This window comes from Canis aureus, chromosome 34 (assembly GCF_053574225.1).
Source record: "Canis aureus isolate CA01 chromosome 34, VMU_Caureus_v.1.0, whole genome shotgun sequence".
NCBI classification, from domain to species: domain Eukaryota; kingdom Metazoa; phylum Chordata; class Mammalia; order Carnivora; family Canidae; genus Canis; species Canis aureus.
The window spans coordinates 27,313,633-27,330,237 of record NC_135644.1 but is presented as its reverse complement, the minus strand read 5'-3'; the positions used below and the strand labels follow the sequence as shown (position 1 = coordinate 27,330,237).

Here is a 16,605-nt window from a genome sequence, read left to right as displayed (position 1 = left end):
ATTAAAAATGAATGGGTAAAAGGCTTTTAAAGGCCATTTAGAAAGCATTTTAGATTAAAACAGTAACTAGATTCTTAATAGATTTTTGTGCAAGTAAATGAAAAATAATAAGTGTCCTTGCTCCATTTTAAATTACCACATTTTAAAGTTTTTTTTTTTTTTAAAGTTTTTTTTTTATTTATTTATGATAGTCACACAGAGAGAGAGAGAGAGGCGGAGACACAGGCAGAGGGAGAAGCAGGCTCCATGCACCGGGAGCCCGATGTGGGATTCGATCCCGGGTCTCCAGGATCGCGCCCTGGGCCAAAGGCAGGCGCCAAACCGCTGCGCCACCCAGGGATCCCAAATTACCACATTTTAAATACCTACTAAAGTGGTGTTTCTTTAACTGTGAACAATCTCTTAATGGAGTCTCACCAGAATTCTTACTCAAGGAAAATTCATATGGAACCTCATACATTTTAAGGATATATTCTGTAAAATTATTTTTTTTAATTTTTTTAAATTTATTTATGATAGTCATACAGAGAGAGGCAGAGACATAGGCAGAGGGAGAAGCAGGCTCCATGCACCGGGAGCCTGACGTGGGATTTGATCCCAGGTCTCCAGGATCGCGCCCTGGGCCAAAGGCAGGCACCAAACCGCTGCGCCACCCAGGGATCCCATATTCTGTAAAATTCTTACGTCAGTTGGTGTGCATGCAGTTTGAGGGAAATTGTATAAAATGTATTTCTTTCTGTGTGCCACAGTGGAAACCTGTATAAAAGCCACTAGTCTAAGGCTTTAGAAATTAGAACCAAACTTAAAAGGATTTTTAGGAGGTAAAGGGTGAGGGTCTACATTTTTCCAATTGCTGAGTTACAATTGCACAAGCAGAGAGGGGCAGGGAGAAGAAAAGTCCTGAGCTGTATTCAAGGTAGGGATTTTGTCACAAAGAAACAAAGCAAGAGCCCAATGGTTACACATAGGACTTAAGGACAGAAGAGGGTCAGCTGAAAGATCACAAGCCTTGGTTACTACACTTCCCATCAAGTCACTACCCAGAAATGGCCCCACAGCCTGGGGTGAAGGCTGAAAGAGCCAAAGAGGCAAGGATCCACCTGGCTTTCAGAGGAACCAAGAAGGGAAGTCCAGGTTTTCTCCAATCTCTTTCAGTGAACCACTGTCTCTTTTCCTATTTTGTTCACAATGTGATGCAGAACATGAACACTGTCGAAATGTCACACTCTTTACTTTGCACAGTGCTTCTGTATATTTCATGTATATGTAACCACATTTGAAAGTAATAAATGTCCTCCAAGCAGAGCAGGGGATGGATATCAATCACGCTTACTGATGACACAAAAATAGTGGAGTTCTTGGCACTGTGGCTGGGTCAGTGCTCAGCCTGGAAGCTCCTTTCCAAACAGCTGCTGTTCCAAATACAGCTAATAACCATTTAGTGCTGCCTTACAGACAGAACAACCCGACACAAGATGACTACACATACGATCCTATTCAATTTCATGTCCATTGACCATACCATGTCACTAAAAGACAAAATTTCTTAGTTTCAGTGCAAAAATTTGAATTCAATAAATGTCACATAGCATTTTGTGTAGACACATTAATTACTGGCTAGACAACACATATCTTCCCCGTTATAAGTAATATTTGGAAACCAATTAATGTAATCATCACATCAATACACTGGAGAAGAAAAATCATGCTATAATTTCAATAAATTCATGAAAATACTTGAAAAAAATTTAATATCCATATAGGATTAACCTTCCCCAAACTAGGAATAAGAACAAATCTCATCAACTGATAACAGGAATCCATAAAAATCTACAGTTAAAATCATATTTAATGGTAAAAGAGGGAGTGCATTTATTCCTAGGTCAGGGAAAGGCAAGGATCTTCACTCTTAGCGCTCTTATTCATCATCATATTAGCAGTGTTAGTGCAAAAAAGCAAGAAAAAGACATAAAATGCATACAGATCAGAACAGATGTCAAATTGTCTGTACTCACGGATATGATGATTATATATGTAGAAAATCCCAGAGAATTTTTAAAAAGAGCTACCAGAACTCATATAATTCATTTTGGCAAGCTTGTAGGAAATAAGGCCAATATACAAAATTAATTTTATTTTCATACATTAATAATTAACATGGAGCTATTAAACACACCATTCACAACAGCACCCAAACACAGGTAATACTTATACATTCCAGGAAATACATACGAGACCTGTTCTCTGTCAACTACGAAACATTGCTAAGAGTAACTGAAAAAGAATTTAAAAAATGGGAAAGCATATTATATTCCTGGTTAATATTGTTAACATGACCATTTTCTTCAAATAACTTACACGTTCAACTCAATCTCATAAAAATCTCAGCATGTGTTTTTGCAAAAAGCATCGAACTAATTCTAAAATTTAAATGGGGATCCCTGGGGGGCACAGCAGTTTGGCGCCTGCCTTTGGCCCAGGGCGGGATCCTGGAGACCCAGGATCGAATCCCACATCAGGCTCCCGGTTCATGGAGCCTGCTTCTCCTTCTGCCTATGTCTCTGCCTCTCTCTCTCTCTCCCTGTGTGACTATCATAAATAAATTTTAAAAAAATTAAAATTTAAATGGAAATGCAAAGGACTCAGAAGAACCAAAGCAACTTTTAAAAAGAACAAAGTTGGAGAGGTCACAGGACCTGACTTTGATACTTACTATATTAAGCTACAATAGCTACAATAATAAAGAATGTTGGATAGTGACATAAACATAGACATACAGAATACTGAAGCAGAAGAGCAAGGCCAGAAATATACCCACATATACATGGTCACTCATATATATGGTTCAAACCAAGTGGCAAGGTAATTGAAAGGATAGATTTTCAAACAATTGATGCTAGAACAACTTCAGATCCATATACAAAATAAAATTTCACCTAAACCTCACATAGTAGCACAAACCTCACATAGTAACACAAATTATGGTTAAACTGAATATAGGCTTAAATGTAAATGCTGAAATATTAAAATTTCTGGAAGAAAACATAAAAGAGGGTATTTACAGCCTTTGAGTACACAAAGACTTCCCCATTTAAGGCATGACACATAAAAACAATAGCAAAATACATACTTCATCAAATGTTAATCTACTCTGCAAAAGGCATGTTCATGAAAACAGCAATCCACAGAGTGGGAGAAAATAGAATACACATATCTGATAAAGGACTCGTTATTCAGAATATATAAAGAAGTTTTAAATTCAACTATAAGAAGATAACTCAATGTTTTTAACATGCAAAGATTTGACATGTTATAGAAGAAGATACACAACTGTCCAATATGCACCTAAAAATAACTGAATATCATTAATCATCAAGGAAATGCAAACTAAAACCACAGTGGAATACCACTACACAATCACTTGAATCACTTGAAAGGCTACAATTTAAAAAAAATGATTATCCTAGGTGACCGTAAAAATAGGACCAGCTGGAACTATTGTATATTTCTGTGGGGGGTGTAAAACAGTACAGTTTAAAAACTACTTGGGAGATTATATTTGTAAAGTAGATACTTATATGATCCTAGGATTCCACCTTTAGGTATTTTCTCATGAGAAGAAAAAAACACATATATCCAAAAACTTATACCTAGATGTTCATAGCACCTTTATTAACAGCCCCCACATGGAAAAGATCTGAATACTCATCAGTGGGTTACGGGGAAAACAGCAACAGCTATACTATATTCATATAATGGGTATCACCCAGGAATAAAAAAAGGATCAAGCTACTAATATCCCCAACAACATGAATGAATCTCAAAAAGATGCTGAATGAAAGAAGCCATGTGCAAAATAGTATCTTCCAGAAGGACTCTATTTTGTGAAACTCTGGGAAAAATAAATCTAGTCTATAGTGATAGAAAATAGATCAATCTAGCCCTGGTCAAAGTGGGGCCTGAATGAGAACATCCTGAGGCAATGGAAAAGTGGTGGTGGTTACATGGGGTATATGTGTGTCAAAACTTATCAAACCGTGTGCTCAAAATTTCTGCATTTTATATCTAAATTATACCTCAATAAAATTGATTTTTTAAATAAAAAGACTGGTTCCTACATGGACTTGAGGGTAGAACATAAGGTTCTCAGTAGTTGTTAGGCAGAGCTTACTGTTAGGCTGGAGAGGTCCTACATTCTAGCTACACCGAGTTTCTTTAATTTGCCCAACTGCATATGAACCATCTTGTCCTCCAAGAACTGCTGCTCTCAGCGTTACTACGGTCTTGTGTCCATCCTGAATGGCTGAATGTGGTCTTGTGAGTGATTCTTTACTGAGAAGCCTCCTCAAAGATGCCACCACTACAGCCTAACGCAGACCTACCGCCCCCTTAATTTTTGGATCTTGGTCACGGGAAGACCAGCATCAGATACAGGGAACTTCCGTTTCAGGCTGTCTTGGGCCCATACATAACCCTGGGAGAAAAATATAAGGGAAGAAAAATACCCAGAACAAATGCCAGATCACCACCAAACCAAGGAAGTCTATGGAATCTGAGGCAGGGGAGTAAGTGTGGTCTAAGAATCAAGACTGCAAGATGAAATATGGCAAGTATGACTTCTAAGGCTGCAATAGGTAGTATAATGAATTAGAACATTCCCAGAGTGGGACAAGTACCGGTGGTGATTCATGAAATGATTCTAAGGGTTCTTGAGACCATTTGGAGTGGTCAACAAACATGATTTAAATAACACTGAATCACATAATGATTGATAATTTTTTCTTTAGTTCTCTTAGTTTTGCTGATGATCAAAAAGCCTCATTTTGTACCAGTATGTCTTGAACATCGCATTCTTCTCCCTCTTAAACACAGAGAAAATCCAAAACACTTAACTGGAATGCAGTAGCTATGTTTGGTTTTGTACATAGTTGTCTTCTACATATGGTAAGGAAACCAGTTTTTCCTTTGTGGTAGTGACGCCAAGTTTCTGCATAAAATAAATGTTCTTTGGTAGGAAAGGGGAACCGTGAATTTATTGAAAAAAAAATTGGTTAAAAATACCGGAGTAGGATATTGATAGGGTGACGCAGGAAGACCTGAGATTGGATAATGGTACCTTAAAATGTCACTTTGTAAATAAGACTATATATCTGTGTGAAGATATTATATTAGCATATCAATAAGCACTGGATTATTACTAAATTAATAAACAATAAAGAAAACCCACTACATAGTATTTTCAGGTCATACATTAGCTTGTGATTTTAATTACTTGCCCCTTAACATCCCCAAAATTACTGAAAAAACACCAGACTGATTGTCAGTGTCTTGTAAATTAGGATAAAGCACCATGAAACTGGGTGAAAGGCAAGACTATATCTGCACAATAAGGAAGAGTTACTTTCCATCCTACCTCCATCTTTCTGCTCATAAGTGCTTGCACTTGAGTGTGGGCAGGCAAAGAAGATATGCAGAAGGTGCCCATGAGAAAAAGAGTTTGTCTCCATAAAAGTTGGCAATCTACTAATTTTAGTTTTGCTTCCTTTTATCTTTTTTTTTCTTCATATATGTGTTAATTTCTTTCCTTTACAAGAATTCATACAAATTGACATTTTACTTTAGGTCCATTAATCACTTCAAAAAATACAATCCACGTGGACAAATGTCTTCAAAATTATTATGCTGTTGTCAGTGTTTTGACAGTCTTGTGCAATTTAAAAAAAAAATCAACCTCATCTAGGCTCTAGAGAATGTCACCAGTCAAAAAAAGGAGAGAACCATAAAATGGATTTTCTTACTTAAAGAAACATCATGGGATGATGAAGGCCTACTATGCTTATAATTTCCCAAGAGTACAATTACATTTGGAATGAACAAAGATAAATGCATTACCTGTGGGAAGGTGCAGTGTTATGTTGTTGCAAAAGTCTGTGAAGCAGCATTCTGTTTTGGTAACATTGTTGGAACTATGACAGAAGACTTGAGCATTCAGTTCTGGGAGAGAGACACAGGACTTGATCACTTGTTCTTTTCCATTGGTCAGCATAACTGAAGCCCAGCATGCTCCTTCAGTTTGGCAGGTAAAGTTTGAAGAGTCACACAAAAGACAGACACACTTCAATCCTGAAAAGTGTAAGACAGAAAGCTTTAAGATATAGAAATATCATGCAAATTTATTTCATAATACTTGAATTTAAGAATTCAATCTTAATTAGAATTGAAGAAGGATTTCAATGAACGGCACTGGATAAACACAGGCTACTGTTCTCAGCAGTCATGCATTTTATTACACAGGTGGCCCAATCATCATTTACTACTGCTTGTATTTTTGTGACTTTATTCAGTTGCTACTACATTATAAAACCATTTTCTTGGCCATGGTCTAAGTCCCTCCTTCTCAAACTCAATTGGCCTATTTCTAAGTCAACAGCTCTCATGAAATGCTGGGATACCGCCACACAGCAACCAAGGGGTGCTGTCCAGTATCACTTGTAAACTGTGGTTGGAGAGCTAAGTAACCAAACCATCCAGGGTGCTCTGTTCATTGACCCCTTCTCCCTTGAACTTTTAAGTGAATGTTCTAAACACAAACCTAATCATAGAAATTTACCGCTCTAAAAACAAAACAAAAAAGTGTGATTATTTACCCTTATATTCGATGATGTGTTAATATTACTGCTATTGTCATAGTAGGCACTGATGAGCCATGACACTTTCCCCCTCTTCACTAAGAAATACATCATAGAATAAGAGTCATCTGAACAGAGACCATGACCTTCAGGCAATTTTCTTTAATGAACACATCTATTCCATGAAGCAAAATACATCAACAGTAGAATTTAATATCTCAACATCAATAAAACTTTCAAAAATTGGACTTTGCTAATCTGTCCACTGTATAAATTTCCTCGATCCTCCTCACTTACTACACATACACAAACACCCCCCCCCCACACGCTCATGAACTCACATGTTCCAAGTGACACAGCATTCCTCTGTGCTGATGTAAAATATCCATCAGCATGAAGTTCAGTGGTTGTGACAATTTATTCAAATTTTATTTAATTACATTGTTTTTAAATAGTACAGTACTAAATAAGCCTTTGTATTATTATTCTAATGAGTTTTCTGTTAAATCATAACTACTCCCCACAATTATCTGAATGCACCAAGTTTTATAATAAAAATCATTTTTTACTGGAATTGAAGTCTTTAAATCGCTAATTACTGAAATTGGAACTGTTATAACTGTACAATTTTTGATACATAAATAATAATTTTTATACTTGACTTCAAATATCAATATAAGGGCAAATATGGATAATATTCTTACATAACTGTGTAAGAAAGAACAAATTACATATTGACCAATAAAAATTATCTTTCCTCTGGTCATTTTTCTTGATTGATATAAAAATACCATTTCTATAAACATATTTATTATGGGATAAAAGAAATACATCATAAAATAAAGTATTCTTTTATTAACGACATTGGGCCAAACATAATAGCTCACTCCTCTGTTTATTCTAAGGGAGATTAATATAAACAAATCTACAGCTGACCCTTGAACAACATGGGTTTCAACCACACCCATCCATTTGTAAGTGGATTTCTTTTCAATAAATGCAGTACCATACTCTAAATATCCTTTTTCTTCCTTATGGTTTTCTTAATAACATTTTATTTTCTATAGTTTACTTTATTGTAAGAATACAGTATACAATACATGTAATATACAAAATATGTGTTAATTGTTTATGTTATTGGTAGGGCTTCCAGTCAACAGGAGGCTATTAGTGAAGTTTTGGGGGAGTCAAACATTAAGCAGATTTTCAACTGTGTGAAGGGTTGGTGCCTTTCCATGCACGTTGTTCAGCAGTCAACTATACGCATTTGTTGGTATGTATGTGCTACAGTAGAACCTTGTAATCTACATTGATTAGGATTCAGTAGAGCTAGATGTATAAAATCCAGGTGATCTGAAAAATGTTTTAAGTCCCTTTCCTTGTATAAAAGAGAGCTCATATTGTCACTATCCATCCAATCAGGTGTCTTCTGTCAGTGGAATCTCTCTCTAGTACTTTTCAATTCCAATCTGACAAACGCCTTCAAATCCCCGTTATATTAGCTTTGAATCTTGGCCATTACTTGGCCTCTTTATGCTTCCATTTCCTTATATGAAAGATGAAGAGAAGAATAATATACCTCCTCATACTGTTGTGAAGAATAAATTAATCTACATAAAGCTCTTAGAACAATTTCTGGCGCACAGGAAGCCTATGTAACCATCAGTGACTATGACTTGCCCTACCAGAGGAGGTAAAGCTGGTTGTCTTATGCTAACAATTGAAATACATTCATAATCCATAAAGGAATGGCTGAATGGACTAGGCTGTAAGACCATTTAAGAGGCATACAGGGGGGATCCCTGGGTGGCGCAGTGGTTTGGCGCCTGCCTTTGGCCCAGGGCACGATCCCCAGGATCGAATCCCACGTCGGGTTCCCGGTGCATGGAGCCTGCTTCTCCCTCTGCCTGTGTCTCTGCCTCTCTCTCTCTCTCTCTCTCTCTCTCTCTCTGTGACTATCATAAATAAATAAAAAAAAAAATTAAAAAAAAAAGAGGCATACAGGGATCCCTGGGTGGCGCAGCGGTTTAGCGCCTGCCTTTGGCCCAGGGCGCGATCCTGGAGACCCGGGATCGAATCCCACGTCAGGCTCCCGGTGCATGGAGCCTGCTTCTCCCTCTGCCTTTGTCTCTGCCTCTCTCTCTCTCTCTGACTATCATAAATAAATGAAAAAAAAATTTAAGAGGCATAACAAAGAAATGCATCCCTCTCTACTCTGTGGAGTAACTTGAATGTTCTCCTTCTTCAAATGGCCCAGATTAGAATCTAGAGAGTCACACAGCAGGGTGGTGTTTGGCCATGGTCTAGATAAAGAACTCAGGAAAAGAAAGTCTCAGTTCTATCTCTGTCACTAACATGCTCATTGCCTTTAGAGATGATATTTGACCTTACAGTGCCTCAGTGCCTACTTCTGAAAATGGGAAATGAACTGGGGTCAGGGTAGTGGATCCCAAATCCTGAAATCTCAGAGTGCCACCATTTTATGACTCCATGATTTTTTTAATTCACAGAAATTTACAACTGCAAAATATAGAAAACGTTTTGACATTGAAGAAACTTAACCCACTGTGGTTATTCTTTATCCTCATATTTTAAGGGGCTGAAGTTGGGAAGACTAAGTCTCCTGACACACAGTCTCAAACCAGTTATTACTGGACTCCTCATCAGAGTCTCCATGAATTTTCTGTTTCCAGGAAAAGCCTACCTGGAAATCAATGCAATTAACTACAGAAGAGGGGTTCATGGAAGGAAGACAACCATAAAGCACTCAACAATTAAACATATGTTAGTTTCATGTATGTTTATCATTACGCATAATTCCCAGTGCAAATGTGGGATGCCATCGTCTCCGTTTTCTAGATAATGAAATATGAGGGTCAAAAAGATCAAGTGGCTGAATTAATGTAGCAGTTATTAGATTATACAAGCAATGTTGTTTCTGCCCCCACCAAAGCTGATACATATCTAAAAAAATTTTTTTAAATGATAGGTTCATAAAACATTTTCCAACCTCACCAATTTCTCGCAATTGAATAAAATATAATTCTAATACAGCAGAAAGAAGTTAATAATTAACAATTGATGATTGAGATGTTGCCCTGTATTATCCTAATTATCTTTTAAAACACAATGATACTTTTTTAAAAAAAATTTGTACCTACTTATTTTCTGAGAAGACAGGAGGTTAAATAAGAGTCAATTATCATGTGTGTGCATCTACATAAGTAACCTTATCTTTCAGATTGTCTAAGTTTTGTATCAAGTGTAAACCTCTAAATACCTAACCTGATACTTTTTCTTTGAAAGACTACTAGCTCCTTATAAATATGATTATATAATAGCTCTTATCAAGGAATGATATGGATACTCATAGAATGTTTAACAAGCTATAAAAATTTCCTTCAGTTTTAAATAAAAGGTATGAATAAGAATAGTAATTCAGACCCAGGTGATAGAGTTAAGACACAGTAAATACCACCTCACTTTAAATGGTGCACAATGGAAAACACTGACAAAACTGAGAATTTGTTGATAACAGCTTCAAACATCGGCTAAATGTTTTCATCTATTCCAGGTCAACTGGTAGTACCAGAGCACTGATGGAGAACAAACAACAAACTGAAAGAAACCTAAGATGTATCACTAACATACAACATACTCAGTCTTGCATTTTTCGTTTCCCACCAAACCACTATATGGTTACATTTGGTATATAATTAAATTATATTTATATCAACCACCCTCAACATAGAACCCTTGTGCTGCCAATTAAAACATAAGTTGCCCTTAGTGATTAGACTTATGCTTTCATATTTTGTTTTTTAAAAGACTGATGTTAATTGAGTCAATTATACTAGAATATTCCATGACAGGATAAATCTGGCTGTTAGCAGACAGTAGTCCAGCCTTATGTTTCTTTATTTTGTACTTTCCCATTATAATGTACTTGAGTCATATGGAAAGATAGCAAATGAAGTTGAAGAAGGAGGTAATTACCCAGAATAAGGAGGTCTATTAGAGTTTTCCCCACAAGAAAGATTGCACTTTTCTTGCGTCTCCTCCCACCCCTTTAATTAGCCCCCTTTCCCCCTTTTTGCCAATTAGTCTGTAAAAGCCAAGACATCTGTTACTCACAAGACATCTGTTACCCACATGAAACCAAAGGATGTGCACATTCCTAATCAACCAGAAAATAAATTTTCATCCATATTTACATGTGATGGCAAGCACATCCTGGTGTCCAGAAATGTAAAAACCATCAGACTACAGAAAAAGAACCAAATTCATTGATTTGCATTTATTCTTTGCACTTACACTATTCTCGTTAAATGGCCAAATATTTGCTTGGGAAATATTAGTTGTTTTGAATTAGGTACTATTTTCAATAAGTTGGTTGCCTACATTTTGGGTCTATATGCTGAAATATCTATTGACCAGTGCTTTACACCAATTTCTGACACATATGCCCTTCCCTCTTCTCTAGACATCAGTTGATTCCATTTCCCTAATTTTAGAGTAGGGTACTGAACACAACTTTTTTTTAATTCAGAAAACTGTCTCAAATTTGACCTGCTGCATATATAATCTTTTCATCATTTGCAGGCTTCTGAGTTAACAAAGGAACAATTCAAGCTCATCCATGTGCTGAATATGAAAAGAACACCAGGACAACCAGCACTAGGATATGTAAAGGAAAGCCAGACGGGGTCAAAGGAAATCAGGCAAAGACCTATCTTCCCTTCTTTTCCTTTTCAACATTTGATTTTCATGTCATGGGGTCGTTTCAAATCATTTCTCTTTCTTTGTGGTAGGGAAAAATATGATAGAGAAAGAAAGCAGCATTAATGAAATATGGACAATATGAATGTAAATCTTTTGGCCAAAGGAGTTTTCAATAGAGACATTACTTTTAGAAATTCTATTTACCAGGCTGTATCTAAGGACATTCAGAACTCCTAAAATATGGGAATACATCCAGCATAAAGGAAAACTGTTCTTTTGTGTTAAGTGGTAATTATGCTCCCTGTTCAGGAAGGCCTCATCCTTATAGCTGAGAAGGAAAAGGAACTACTCTCATGGGAGGGATTCCATCCAGGACAGTTGTTTTCACTTCCAGCTGCAGGGCTCAAATTAGGAAGAGTCCAGCACACTTTGAATTATAGGACTAGCCATTTTGAATGTCCTCAGTCCACAGGTAACACTCAATGAAACCGGAGGTTTCGGCTCACTTCCACCACAAACCACCCAACACTACACCTCCACATCTTAGATTCTTCACCTGAAATGTGATCAGGTCAGGAAGCAGATTAAAAGATTTCTAAAGATCCCAGTTTTATAGTCTTTTCCTGCTCTGAGCCCATGTTGCAATTCTCAATACCAGTAACTACAGGGTTATCTATGTATGACAGATAAAAAGAGATAGCACCCAAAGTATAGGTTTATACCCCAAAATTCACGCACTGGTATTTCAGTGGATGAAAGGATCCTACTAGTTTATAATCCAACAAAATTTCTCCAGTTGGTATTAAAGATGATTTATCTTGTCCTGTATCATATGGGAATCTAATGCTCTTTCCAATATCAGCACAATATTTTTAGGAAGTAAAGGGAAAGTTCACAGCTTCTCTGACTTGGGCCAGACACCCAGAGTCTAATCCCCCAATATGATATATATATGATATATATATCATATACCATCACAGAAATGGCACGCAAGACCAAAAGCTATTCAAGGGTACCACACCATAGCAACCGGATTCTATTAAACAGAAATGAAAACACTTCCCAATAATGTCTAAATGGCTGACAAAAAGAGTAGAGTTCAAAATTGGCCAGGATTAGGCTATTTATTTAGTTACTTATAGCCTCAAAATGAGGACTAGATACAGAAAGGACATGTACTGCGGCATAATGTCAAAAAGCTTTCAGTACAATTTAAAAACTTTTTAAAAGAGGAAAAATGATCAGTTTAACATTTTTGCTTATCAGCACAGTTATTAACTGAAAAGTTCACTTTTCAAAGAAATGCTTTTCCAAAACTACTATTAATAACATTAGCCCCTAAGCTCGTACAGTATGGTACAAAAATAAGTCAACCATAAAGGGATATAAACTTGTCTAAAAGGGGGATGGCAATATTATTTGTGCAGATTCTCTGAAAATATCCCTGTGAAAGCATGAAAATGCAGAAGGATTCTGAGCTGTGGAGAGGATAGCCTTTTCCTTCCTGCCTTTGGAAGTCAAGGCAGTAGTTAGCAGCAGGCTGGCAGGGGTGGCGGTTGCATGATGACTGCTTTTGGGAACAGTGTGACATCTCTTAGAGTATATGCTTATCTCCTTAGGGAGGGCACATTTCCTGCAATCTTCTGGCCAACTTAAAACTTTATGGTCATCCACGGAAGAAAAGGACCTCATTTGGGGCCTCCTATATCAAAGGATCATATCAAAGAATAGTGTTCCTAATCACAAGACACATTTCCTCTGCCACTCTCCCATGTAATTTTCATTTAATTTAACAACAAGTTATATTCTTGGGCTACCAGCCTAAATGGTTCCTCACCAAACCATTCTCTTAGTCTTGCATTTTTTTTATTGTCTTCTAATGAAGAAAAGAGCTATCTATGTTCAATGGATTCTAATTACATCTAGAATAAAATAAAATCCACAATCATTATTTGTGACCTAATAGGCCAGTAGGTCTGGGTTGGGTGCTTCCCACTTTTGAACCTCATTGCTTATAACAGCCCTTCAGACATACTGGTCTCCTTTTCATAGTTCTAGATAACAAGCTCTTTCCTGCCTCACGTTTTTTTCCTCTGGCTATTCCCTTTGCCTGTAGTGTGCGTCCTCTGCTTCTAATTCTTCAAGCTCAGCTCAAATGTCATCATCTCAGGGAAATCATCAGACATTCTTCTTGATGAGTGATCTGCTCCCCATCCTTTCTGGCATATACTGTAATCTGTAGTAAGCTAATTTATTGTATCAGCCCTACCAGAATTAAAAATCCACGAAGGCAGGGATCTTTCCTACTACCATCTACCATCACATCCCAGTGCCCACAATAGGGTATGACAGATGATTTTTTAAAAAATCAAGAAACATGTATTAAATTAAAAAGTATAAAAAACTCTACAGAAGAATGCAAAATGGCCAAACACATAATACTCACAACCAAAAAACAAACAAACAAACAAAAAACAAACAAACAAACAAAAAAACTCACAACCCTGTAACTATTCTCATTATGGTATATTATCTTCCAGTTTTCTTCTATTCCATAATAGATTTCTATCTATAAACACAATTTTACATGCTGCCTTTTTATTCTATTATCATCATGTCATAAGCTTTTATGATCTCTTGTTTATAGTCACTTAATGGCATTTACAGACCTCCCATTAGTGTAACTGGATGATATCCAGCATTTTCTTGCTTTCAGGCCTTTCACTTGTTTCCAATTTTTGCAATTAAATAACACTGTGTTGAATATCTCTGTGGATTAATCTTTAACCAAATTTAGTTTCCCAGGCTAGAGTCCCAGAAGTGGAATTACAACATCAGACCTTCTCGAGAGACACTGTCAAATAGCTTTCCAGAAATGTTGTACCAATTAAGATTTCCACTGGCCCTGTATGAAAGTACCCATTTCATATACACTTGTCAGCATTAGCTATTCTCACTAAAATCTTAATAAAGTGGTGGGTGGAAGTTGCATCTTATTTTAATTTGCATTTCCCTATGATTGGGGTTGAACTTTTTTTCCAAATGTTTCCTGTGGATTTTCTCTTGGGTAAGTTTTTTGTCCATGCCATTCAGCTCTTTGATTAGTCTTAAATTTCTAATCGATTTAAAGAGCTCTTTATAAACATAGAAATCCTTTGCTATATGTGTTACATACAACTTTCCCCACTATCACATTTATTTATTTCTTCCTAATGTACCACCTTCATTGTTTTGGAAGGGAAAAAAAGTACTTATCCCTTGTCAAAAAGAAGTCAAGTTACATGTATTATATAATACATATAATATAAAGAAGTAAAATCAAATACATCACTCCTAATCCCATATCCCCAAAATGACTTAACATCTTCTCCAAATATTTTTCTATGGAGCTTTACTTATAGCTATCAAAAAAACTAATGTAATAGATGGAAATTCTGTTGATCCATCTTTTACTTAGCACTTTCTTCCTTTGCCTTTAAGCTTAGAAAATCCTCATCCAGTTTATGATTTTTTGTAATACATCTAACCCCTAAATTTATGTGGATTTGATTGTGGTGTTAGGTAATACATAAATCTAATAAATAAATCTCTTTGACAGGTGATAATTGAACTATTTTATGGTAAATGTCTAGTTTTTAAAATTTTTCTTTAAATTATTATTTAAAGAATATTGTATTAGCCATGCTTTTCCAGAAACACAGAGCCAGTAGGATGTACATGTATACACACACACACACACACACACACACACACAAAGAGAGAGAGAGAGAGAGAGAGAGGCTGAGATTTCATTTTAAGGAATTGGTTTACTGGATTGTGGAGGCTAATAATTCCAAAATTTCCAAGGTAGGTTGCAGAGAAGAGTTGATATTGCAGTTTAAATCTGATGACTGTGTGGAGGCAGAAATCCCTCTTCCTCTAGGGACCTCAGTTTTTTTTCTCTTAAAGTCTTCAGTTGATTTGATGAAGCCCATCCAATTATGGAGGGTAATCGACTTCATTGAAAGTCTACTGCTTTAAATAATAATCTCATCCAAAAAATACCTTCACAATAACATCCAGACTAGTGTCTGACCAAATATGCAGGCAGGTACTGTGGCCTAGCCAAGTTGATGTATAAAATACACCTTCCCAAACATATACTGTATGTCAAATATTATGCTAAGAGCTGAGAAAAGAAAAAAAGATCATTCCCTAAAGGCATTGTAGAGTCGAAGCACATTGGAATAGTGTGGTGAAACAGTCAGGGACGTGCGCACAATGTGTTCGGGCACAGAGGCTGAGCACTGCTTAATCCAATCTGGGGGAGAAGGGACAGGTGCAGGCAGGAAATTTTCTTTGAGGTGAGTCTTGAAGAGCACAATAGTTCTTCACCATCCCCAGCCCACTTCCCTCCTCCACTGTCCGACCTACCCTCTCAGTAGTGGTCATAGATCCTCCAGCAATCCCTACCACCCTGGGGAAAATGAGACAGACGGTGGGAAATGTCTCCTGTGGGTGGGGCTGATATGTATGGGGTTTAACTTGCCAACGTGTTCTTGTCACACACACACACACACACACACACACATACACCCTGTTGGATCCCCATTTCCAGTTCCAAAGGCATCTCTGCAACCCAGGCACAGAGGTTGGAAAAGTTCAGCCTTCCCTGGAGTTGCAGGATGGGACTGGGAACCCTTCCCTAGGACAGGGCCCTGGGTCTTCCACCTTCTCTTCAACTGACCCATTTGCCAGCCTCCTCTTGGGTCACGGGGGACCCTCAGGCTTTCAGCCAGGCACTGGCATGAGCGCATTCCAGACCTGTCAGCCCCTGGCCATATAGCTGTTGATATTCACATAAAATCATACTTGATAGTGATTACCAGATTGTGAGATTTCATCAACGAGTTGAATTTCAAAAATAATTTTGGGATTCAATCAGGATTGCATTAAATTTTTGCTTTCCCCAAGGAAGAACACTGGGGACCAGGGGAAGCACCCCATACCACCATCTCAAAAAGAAAGGTTATTATAATACCAAGTACATTACAATATAAAGAATTATAGACTGAGGGATAGATCAAGGATATCTTTTTAAAATTTCAAATGTTGAAAAATATAATTATCTTCTATAATGTTCAATTTCTTTTGTCTTTTTCTGAAACAAATTGTTAATCTGGGGGTTGACTATGTATCAGAAGGCAGAGCTTGAGTGCCCAACCTGTTCCTGCGCTTTGTTTTGTTCACAATCAATGGCCATAACCCACGTAGG

At 37.0% G+C, this 16,605-nt stretch overlaps 1 protein-coding gene across 4 annotated transcripts in view; it reads right to left on the bottom strand.

Annotated features, from left to right (window-relative positions):
• The window catches only part of ACVR1C (activin A receptor type 1C), a 79,615-nt gene that overhangs the window by 43,198 nt on the left and 19,812 nt on the right, over positions 1–16,605 (bottom strand). For all 4 annotated transcript variants that reach the window (XM_077883402.1, XM_077883405.1, XM_077883404.1 and 1 more), the window contains exon 2: positions 5,893–6,123. In XM_077883402.1, the coding sequence (XP_077739528.1) occupies positions 5,893–6,123 (231 nt within the window). The remainder of the gene's footprint in view (positions 1–5,892; positions 6,124–16,605) is intronic.